Raw genomic sequence first — 10,752 nt, 5'->3', positions numbered from 1 at the left:
AGGGCCATTCCTATTCAAACTACCACATTCCACTCCTAGTTCCACTCCCCATTAGCAGCTTTCTTTAGCATGTATCTCATGAGTCTGGCATCTCTAACATCTTGGGGTCCCCAAGACAATCCAGACTTCATCTTCAGAACTTCACACAATGGCCCTTCCAGGTAGGGATGTCCCTGACACAAGCCTGGCCATTAAAATCCCTTTTTTGTATCCTTGACTCTAAAGCCAGAACCATGTGGCTAAAGTTAATAAATTCTGCTGCTTTCTGGGGCTGGAACATACCTTCCCTAGTTCAGATACATTTTCACAAACTTTTTGTTATTGATGATTTCCTTTACTGGCTAAGCTTGTTGTCCTGGCACTCAATCTATAGACCAGGTTGGTTTTGAACTCAGGAATCACATGCTTCTACCTCTTTCAAATGCTGGTATTAAAGTGTGCACCAGTATATCTGGTGCTAGACTTTTCTGTTAACTGATTTTCACAAGTTGGAAGGTTACTGGGTAGGGTCTTGCCCAGAATCACAACCCCCTTTTAATCATTTAGCATCAGCTTTAGACTTTTTATCTCTTTGAGTACTGGACTAGATTGCATTACCATTCTAGGTGCTCATTTTCTCCTCAAACAGTACATTTTGTATTTTCCTTGCTTGGCTTTCTCCTTCTCATGATAGATCTGCATAAGACTGGCCACTAATAACCAAATAACACGGTCAATACTAACTAGGTTGTGTGTAATTCTCCTCTCCTAAAGCTATTGATCCGTAACGCTTCAATTTAGTCACAGGCAGATTTTTTTTTTTGAACAAGGGGAAAAAGCAGCTACATTCCATATTTTTCTCCAAAATATCCCAAGAATGGTCTGTAGGCTACACACTAACATTCCTCTCCTCTGAAACCTCCTGACCTGGGCCACCACAGTTCAAATCATTCTCAGTCCACTGTCTTCAAAGTCTCTACTTGTATGACCCATTATACCCTACTTAAAGCATTCAATTGCTTTCTTAATCCTCAATCCCCGAAGCCTACATCCCTCCAAACAAAACCATAGTCTGGACTATCACAGCAAGACCTCAGTCCCTTGTATTCTGTCTTACTTAGGGTTTCCATTACTGTGAGTAGACATCATGACCATTGAAACTTTTTTTTTTTATGAGACAGGGTTTCTCTGTATTGTTTTGGAGGCTGTCGGTCCAGCCCGGCCTCGAACTCACAGAGATCCACCTGCCTCTGCCTCCCGAGTGCTGGGATTAAAGGCGTGCACCACCACCGCCTGGCTTGGAAACTCTTATAAAGGAAATCATTTAATGGAGGCTGGCCTGCAGGTGCAGAGGTTTAGTTCATTATTGTCGTGGGGGTTGGGGGAGCCTGGTGGAGTAAAGGCAGACATGGTAGTTCCTGTAGGGTTTACATAGTAGCTGCCCACACAGCCACCACCCACCAGAGCAGAATGTGGGTGGGGTTTTTACATGGGAAGTTGGAAGGATGGATGCCTTCGTTCTGCTAGAGTAACCACATTGTTATGATGACTCCTGGGTTTCTGGGAGATCATGTGAGACGGTTTTCCAAAGCCTGGCTATTGTGGAAGTTTTAGGCTACTAATCTAAAGGACTGCCAGTCTGTGAGTATTGGTGTGAAGGAGCTTGGAGGACTCCTGCTTTCAGCTTCACCCTCTTTGCTCCCCTGCACAGGGGAGACTTCCTCCTCCTCTGCTCTGGAGGCAAGACAGTAGATGACAGAAAACTTGATTCATACTGCGATGCGGCCTTAGGTCTCTTAATCTTCCAGGGTTCCCTGTGTGACTCTTGCTCATTTTCAGTTCCGTCCATGGCCACCCACCTGAAAATGTGGCTACCCAGCTGTTAATGTGGTTCTTCTTTGTGGAGGATGTGGGTGATGCACACCTGTATTTAGGAATTCTGAAGTCTCCTAAAGTTACTTATCTGTTACTCATTTGAAGAGCTATTCATTTTTCTAAATTATCTAATGTTTTTTTTGCTATTATTTTAAAATGTATGCCATCAACTCAACTGTTATTTACATTAGGGTGAGTTAAAAATCTGTTTTCTTATTGTGGGAAGTCAATTATACCAGGACATTTTATTTGGCAAACCACAAAGAATAGGTTTTCCCACAAGTAAAGGCCATCTCTGTTATATATGTAATGAAATAAATTTTACAACTAGCACTAAAATTTATAATGTGGATAAAAATATTATTTTACAATTATGAACACATATCCACCCACATTCCCATAATTAAACCAAAGTTTCTTTAATACATGCCATGGGCTATAAAATTAACCAATTAACAAATTTCTGATAAAAATAAAATCTTCTCTCCTAATATCTTCTAACCCCCAGTTGGCTGTGACCCTACCCTCACTTAGGAGAAGAATAAATGTATCAATTATCTGTGATTTTGTTAACAGCCCACTGCAGCAACAGGGAATATAAAATACTGCGTTAAATTCTAAAGTTTTGAACCAGAAAATGAATATTCCCTTCCTTAAGGTTCAGATGTCTTTTATTTAATGACAGAAGGAGAGAGACTAAGAGACTAGTTAGCTGTGTTTGATAATATAACACCCGTTCAAAAATCAACCCATAAACCCCCAAGCTCCAGAGTGGTGGTAACTTGGCCCATCTCATCATGTCTTAGGCTTTTTCAAAATAGCAATTCGCTGGAAATGCTGCTTCTGTAGGTTTGGCACGAAGTGATACTGGTAGATTCGGGGAGGTAAGAGGGAGAGGGAATCACAGAAACTCAGATTTACAGTATTCATCTTTTATTTTTATATATTTATATTAAGATATTGTACAGTTTTTAAAGCTAATAACAGAACCCCTTTGCATGTGTATTTAAAGCATAACAAAATAAAAAGTATTTCACAAAAGAAGTTCATATTACAGTACTATGGAAATAGGAGGCAAAGAGTATGAGCATTTGTGGGTTATGAACAATACATTCAATTTAAAGAATAAACATTTCATGTGAATAACAGCATCTCGGTTACAATAAATACAGGAAAAGTTAAGAGCAACACCTGAAGTATATGGATACAGGAAAGGTGTTTTTTGTAATGGACACTCTAAAGAACAGTAGAGCACTTGTGCCTTGGTAGCATCTCACCAAATTTACAATCATTGCACACTGTTGAGCACTGAAGATGGGGTGCCCTTCATTCACCCACACCTCAGCATACCAACCAAAGTTACCTCCCACTCTCCCTTGGGTAACCGGTACCAATGTTTAATAGGGTTTAGAATCAGCCGTACCTTTATTTTTACCTGTTACTCAAATCAATTCCAATATTTAACTTAATATAAATTCTACTCATAAACAGAAAGGGTATTTTTAAATAGGTGATTAAGATTATAACTTCTAAAAATTGTGTAACTTTGCAAATATCCCACTGAATTTGGTTTTACAGAGTGGTTTCTTTGGGTGGAATATGAATACTTGGATTAAAAAAAAGAAAGTTTCCTCTTGTAAAAAATTATAATGGGCATCCCTGACCGTTAGACTCACTAGCTTTTTTGGGGGGGCAAATTCATAAAGCAAAGTCACTACAAGAGGTTGAGCCAATGAAGTTCCAAACTTGCATTTTTGAAAGACTAAGAAAACAACTGTTGTAAGTAGGGACGTCTCATCTCACTCAACCCTGTGACATCACAATGGGCAAACACAAATGGACAACAGAAGTAGCTCTCCTCACACTTCTGGGGCTACTTCTATCAAAGCCCAGCGTAAATGCTACGAGCCACTACGATCTACTTCATGACAAAGACCATTCAGGTTTCCTTTGTCAAACTCAAGCTGAAATTACCCTTAAGATAGCATCCATAGCCAATTAAAAGGAGAAAACAGACGTTATTTACTTGAAAGTAACTACAGGAACAATACTATGTGAGAAAACAAGACTAGGAGCTCTGCCAAAGTATGTGCTCCCTGAACAAAGGCTGCCATGGTGTCAGGTTAGCCCTTACCACTCGGATTCTGTGAGGAAACTGGTCTAAGATGAAGACATCCAGGGAAACATGCCTCCACAGCAGGGTTTCCTAACCTCTCCAACAGGGTTTCCTAAACAACTCTCTATTTCCTTAACTAAAAGAAGCTTCACCATGTCTGTCAAGTTTGTGCGCAAACACAGCAGTTTGCTCCAAAGCATCTCCACTGAAATGTTACTCTCATAACAGTTCTGCCTGCAGCAAGGGCCAGTCTTCATGTCCTTAAACATAGTTTAGAATTGTATCTTTGTTGGCGAATGACTCAGAACTATCGACATGCATAGGCACAATGTAACATAACACACATCTTTCTTCCTAGTAAGATAAAAACGCATGCACACAGAGTGGCCCAAAAGTTAAAAAAAAAAGTTTCATTCTAAGAAAAGTGAGTGTTGGCATATCAAATATCTTTTAAAAAGGGAATTAATTATGTTCTCAGAAAACTTGAAACATTAATGAATAAAATGCACACACAATATAAATAACTTGAAGAATAAAAAAATTCTGAAGGGGATTGATCAAAACTTCAATACAATCTATGAATAAGAACATACGTTTACATTACAGTGTACAGTCTGAGTTAAATGTATTTAGATTTATAAAGAAATTGAATTATAGTTACTGCATGATTATTCCAAGAATATTGTTCAAATGTACAATAAAAACACACAAAGCCTTGGGCAATGTGCAACTTTAAAAATGACTATCACACCAGCCAAACAAATCCTTAACCACTTTTAAAATGGACTCATTTATACCATTTAAATGCAAAGAGACTTTCAAAGGTATGAAAACACAAATCTCAGTGTCTGACTCACATTTCATCCCCTGCCTGTTCACATTTAATAGTTGCATTTTGAATGTATAAACTAAGAATTTTAAATGTGTCTCAAATAGTTTGTCTGCATTTATCATAGGAGTTATTTTTGAAAACTAAGAGCTAAAGCACATACTTCAAACCACTCCCCCCAAAATGCGTAAGTTCACAATTGTGTCCACTGCAATGTCCATATGTGACTGAAAAACAAATGCTCAGGTCTTCCTCAGGTTCTGCATCTCTCCTGATGTGTGCCAACATGTTTCTTCACTATTTGGCACTGACAATCTATGAACACAACTTATCAGCAGAAAACGCCCAACAACGATGCTCACACCTTAAGCCATGAAAGACTCTAGTTATACATGCACTGATAATGAAATGTGAGCAAGCCCAAGTCATTGCGGATTTTTGAGGAGATTGAGCCTGATAGAAAATGAAGATTATATGAAAACTGGTTAAGGATTCAAAGCACATTAACTCTGACATATTAATCTTAACACCCAGACAAACACAGGGAGGTATGATTTGCACAAAAATACTTTTAAGTTATTTTGGTTGCCTTCTTCATGATCTTGCATTTTAGCTGCTTGCAGTACATGCATGCATCCTCTTTGCTACGTCATAAACGTAGGTGATGTCTGGTCGCTTCTCCGGGTCTGGGTTGATGCATATATTAACTAACTGTCGTAGCTGAAGAGACAAAACAAAACTTATAATCAGCCTTCTTAATTTTGAACAAAGCAGTTCTGAATAGTTAGCTACAAGGCTTCCAGTTAACTGTAGATATGTGTACATGTACCTGACCTAGAATTTAGTGCATTAGTTTTGGCAAGTTTACGTTTGCATAAATGGAGATGAAGAGTACATGTCTGTCACATACATTTATCAGGAATTATTTTGCATGAACAAATATATACTTTAGCAGTCTTAGTTTTTTTCTTCTTTATAAACTGTCTTTTACATAAACAGTCAGCAAGATAAAGCATAAATATTACTTCAACCCTTAACTGTGTGAAGTAGTATTTAAATGTTCCCACTTTATAAAGGAGAAGAGTTGAGATCTGTCTATATACCAGGGAAATAAAATCCCATTGGTTAAGATACCTTCCTTTCCAGATTCATTAATTAAAATATCGGGTTTTGTTCAATTCCAATAACCGTTGTTTGGCAAATTCTTACTTACAACAGCACATAGCATCTTCAAACTCAGATCTTTGTGCCCTATACCTTTTGTTGTTAGGAGTAATTTAGACATTTTAAAAACTTCCTGGCGTGCACATCAGCTTAGCACTTAGTGAGTTATTAAATGTTTGCATTTCTTCATGTCCTTCATTGAAGAGATACTGATATGCTCTATGGGCTTAACTTGTGGGTTCTGTTAAGAGAAGGCTAAAGCTAAGGAAATGTTATGTGAGGAGGCTGAGTGGGCAAGAGTTGGCAGCATGGGGTCGGGTATGGTGAAGGGGGCAAGGGAGGCTGGTGGCAAGCAGTCTTGCTGAGGGAACCTTACAGCCCTGTACCCTTTTCTCTGCAACTTTATTTCTCTACCGATTAGTGAAACTAGAGCTGACCCTCAGGAATGCGGTCCCATTCCTAACTCCTTAATTAACAATGCTATCAGAATACAATATAGTGATTCAGTGCCAGCCATATTTGGAAATCATAATGTTGGATGTGGAATTTGTTATATCTGCTGAGAAGGCATGACAACATCAACTTCTATCCTTTCAAAAGAACATGGGATGATACTGAAAGTGCTTAAAGAATTTGGCAAAATACAAGACATTTTCTTATGTTGATTAAAATGAAGGCTGGCATTTTACCAGTTAAAGACAAATGCACCCAGTTCTGCACAATGCAGAAACCTTAGGAAAAGCCCTTAGATGATGATTCTTATGTTAAAAAAGACAGCGTGTCCTACAAGGTCACCAAGCTGTCAAGAAGCAAGAATGAGAAAGGAAACAGAAAAGTGACAGGAAATGGTAACTAGGTTACAAAAACTCATCATATTCAACCAAAATATCAGTGGGCAGAATAACAATTTGCTTTTTAACACTGCTACACTGAACAAGCCAGTTCAGAAACCACCTGTCTCACAGGGAACTTCAGGACAGGATGCACTCTGTAGCCAATTAACAACAAAGGGCCGAGAATCACCCAAAATTAGAGGAAGGCCTGAACACAAGCAGAGCTGAAGACGACAGAGTTTCCAAAGGAGCAAGGACTAGTAACAAGGAGAAACAGGTGGGGACAGCTGAGCAGCACACTGTCCAGATGACAGTCGTACAGGGACAGCCTAGGACTCCAGAGGCCACCGTAGATGGAGACAATGCAGAATAATAAGCTTGCTTTTCCCTCCCCCTTTATATGTTCAATGTCCACCAATTAAGAAAATTGTCATAAAGTTTTCTTTGCCATTAGAATCACTGAGAATTATCACTGTCAGATATATAAAATATGGAATACTGAGGCCTCAACATACAAATGCTATTAAAACATATTTTGCATTTTTGTTTGAGTTAACATAGTCAGTCTTCCTAACAGTGCCACAGGACTACTACCAATGCGGTGTCATTTTATAAAGCAGCAACGGTCCAAGATCATAAAGGCGTAAGAAGGCATGATGCAGATTGGGACTTAGATGCTCTCATTTCAGGCACAGGCTTTGCAGAACTATGCTACTATCATAGAAAAACCCTGACTTGGTCTACAGGTTTCTCCATAGCCACAAGAGTGGGATGGTTTTTCAAACAGTGAAGGGCAGGCTGTCAGCCATTGCTTCTCAAAAGACTGCTAGCAAGAACGGCACTTACAAGGTGGTGTTTCATCACAGCAATAGGAACCCTAGGGCCACAAACAAGCTGGGGAGGAAAGGGTTTATGTGGCTAACACTTCCACATTGTGGTCCATCGCTGACCAGGATCTAAAAACAGGGTAGGGACCTGGAGAAAGGAGCAGATGCAGAGGCCATGGAGAAGTCTTGCCTATTGGTTTCCTCTTAATGGCTTGCTCAACCTTCCTTATAGAACCCAGGACTCAGGAATGGCCCCCACCACAATAGGCTGGGCCCTCCCCCATCAATCAATAATTAAGAAAGTGCCATATAGCTGGATCTTAAGGAGGCATTTTCTCAATTGAGGTTCCCTCCTTTCTGATAACTCTAGTTCATATCAAGTTGATATAAAACTAGGCAGCATAAGGAGGCTCTAACATTAATGGTTCTACAGTCACAGTTCACAGGACAATATGGATCAAAACATAAACCAATCCATTTTTTTCTAGGATTTTGTAGGAAGGCATGAGAAAAAAACTTTATCCTGAAGATACTCTTAAGTGTTGGCTCAGACATGTTCAGATGAATATTATGACCTAGCATGACAGTTTTAATTTTAATTCCACTGTTATTTTATAAACAATCCATCCATGAAGCTGGAAGTAACTCCCTCCAAACAGAAGGTACTTGGATTTCAACTTGAACCAATCTCATAATTAGATTATAAATTTAAACACAGTGAGTGAGCTGGAGAGTACTTGCCTAAGAGGCATAAGACCTTTGATTCTCAGTACTGGGGAAAACTGGGTTGAGACCCTCATATAAGGGCTTCAATTAAAAAATAAGTCTCCAGTGAAAGGGGTATGGGAGTCCTTATATAATGTCCTCATAAAAATAAGAAGCAACACTAAATAAAATCAGACATTAAAGAGCTGAATAAGATGACTGCATTCAAGACCTCAGTCAATGTTAGTTTTGTATATGTGTGTATGGTTTTTAAGAAAAGTGTTCCCTACATGGTTTTGGCTGTCCACTAGCTTGCAGGAATTTTCCTACTTCTGCCACCTGAGTGGGGGGATTAAAGGCATGCTCCCTTAGCACTATCTTTTGAAAATATTTCTCTAGCCCTCTGGAAGAAAGTACGTTATTTTGAAATTCTTTGTGACAACTATCCAATACTTTGCAATGACAGTAACTATTACATTTTTAACCATGTTAAAGGAAAATGTCAAGATAATAAAGTCAGGATTGCTATCTCTAGTCTAAGACCACTAGGTATTTGTTTGCTTAATAATGTGCTCGTTAAATGAAGAGCTATGCAAATATCACTTAACAGCTTCTGAATAACAACTGGCAACAGCAAGGACAGATAATGTAAGCCAGATGACACTCTTTATCACAGAACGCTTACTTCATATGCCTTCTATCTTTTTAAAAAGACTTGTATGTTATTGCTTTTAATATAATATGCCAAAAAGGTGTGTCCACTTAAGAGCCTTTACAAGCTAGAGAAAACTGCTTAATTCATGTGCTTCCGAGATATTAAAGCCACACAGAAACATCTAAATGACTAAAAGCTAATAAAGTGATTCGATATAATATTTATAAAGAGTTGTAAAGGTAATTTAGTTTTCAAATTCAGTGGACAAACCATTAATATATTTTGATCTATGTATTTCCAAAGAAATATCAAAGCATGCAGCCTAAAACCAAAAATATTAAACAGAGTGTCAAGAGTCATTGTTCTCAGGGTGCTAACCCAATTACAGTTCAAGTTCAGCCACGCAGGGGCAATAACAGCCAGCTCTTTGTGCATTATAGCTTTAGGTCACCACCACTATTCTCAATAGGATAATAAAGACTAATTCTATTGGTACTGCTTCTTTATCAGCCCTATCTTAATCCCTCTGAGACCAATTATGCTATATCAGCCTCCCAGATATGCCCAATTTCCATCTATCCAAGGACACATTTTAGCACCCCAATGTTGGTCCTAATACATTAAAGCCACTATATTTGGAGCTCTAGATACTTATACAAAATGATTAGACATATCCAGCATGGACACCAAAGTGTCACTGATGATAGACTTTAGGGGTAGAGGAAAAGGACAGCCATCTTACACAGATGTAATGTCTATGTTTTGCAATCAGAGATCATTCAGTGCCTTTAAAAACTGAATCTTACAGAAAGTTACATGGTTTTATAGGATCCCACAGGATAGGGGAAATAAAGGGCACCATTTTGGATCTGTGTTCACAGGAACAATTTTTCAAGTGTCACCACCTCTGTAGCTGGGTGCACAAAAGGCCTACCTAAATACACCTATATATTTAAACAAAAATGGAGTAACCAACACTTAAAGATGTACTCTTACACAGCAACCTTTAGTAAAGTGGCTGAATAGTACAGGGATGAGAATACGAAACTTATTAAAGCAACTTTTAAAAAGGAAAAGCAAATGCTCCCCGTTTCTGATATAACTGGGTAACAATTTAGATAAGTGCATCATGTGACATTCACATTCAACATCCATACTCTACAGTAATTATTTTTATCTCACTTGGAATCTGACTGACTAACTCTAAAGACAGTATAAACCCTTGAGCAATGCTCCTTAAACCAGTGTGTATGCCACATAGTATGAAGGCACTCATTTCGGCATCATTGTAAGGATGTGTTAGGAACAACTTCCCTGTGCCAATTTAAATGACTCTGGCTAATTTTCAGTAATGACCCAAAGGAATTCCTAAGTAAAATTTGATTCAAATTTCAGAATTAGAAACTAAAGATAAATAAATGTTTTTCTTACCAAAATGTTCTATATTATTTATAAACTTCCATTAACTTCAAAAAGTCTAGAAACAGCCTACCTGACACTTTCATCTTTTTTTCTTATTTACATAAAAAGCAAGTCTTTAAAACTAAGAATTCTTTGCAAATGTTCACTTAAAAATTCCTTATCTCCAAGATTTGTATTTATCTTCTTTCCCTTTGTGAACATTTGGAAAGCAAAGTAGCATGAGAAAGCAACACATCTGACCACTGGGGTGTATGCACATTTATTGCTGCTTTCCTCAAAGTATCCGTATTCCTTCATCCTGTGTTGCATGGTCCCTGAATAGTCCCTGCCTGATCACAAGCCAGATG

The 10,752-nt window shown here is 38.3% G+C and overlaps 1 protein-coding gene across 2 annotated transcripts in view; it reads right to left on the bottom strand.

Moving 5' to 3' along the window:
- Positions 1 to 2,770: 2,770 nt before the first annotated feature.
- The window catches only part of Nek7 (NIMA related kinase 7), a 128,181-nt gene continuing 120,199 nt past the window's right edge, over positions 2,771 to 10,752 (bottom strand). For both annotated transcript variants that reach the window (XM_005073441.4, XM_021229178.2), the window contains one exon: positions 2,771 to 5,519. In XM_005073441.4, coding sequence (XP_005073498.1) covers positions 5,409 to 5,519 — 111 coding nt within the window. In that variant the 3' untranslated portion in view covers positions 2,771 to 5,408. The remainder of the gene's footprint in view (positions 5,520 to 10,752) is intronic.

The sequence above is a fragment of the Mesocricetus auratus genome, unplaced genomic scaffold (genome assembly GCF_017639785.1).
Source record: "Mesocricetus auratus isolate SY011 unplaced genomic scaffold, BCM_Maur_2.0 Super-Scaffold_100676, whole genome shotgun sequence".
Lineage (NCBI taxonomy): Eukaryota > Metazoa > Chordata > Mammalia > Rodentia > Cricetidae > Mesocricetus > Mesocricetus auratus.
Note: the sequence above shows the minus strand (reverse complement) of the source record. Positions and strands in the feature narration are given on the sequence as shown.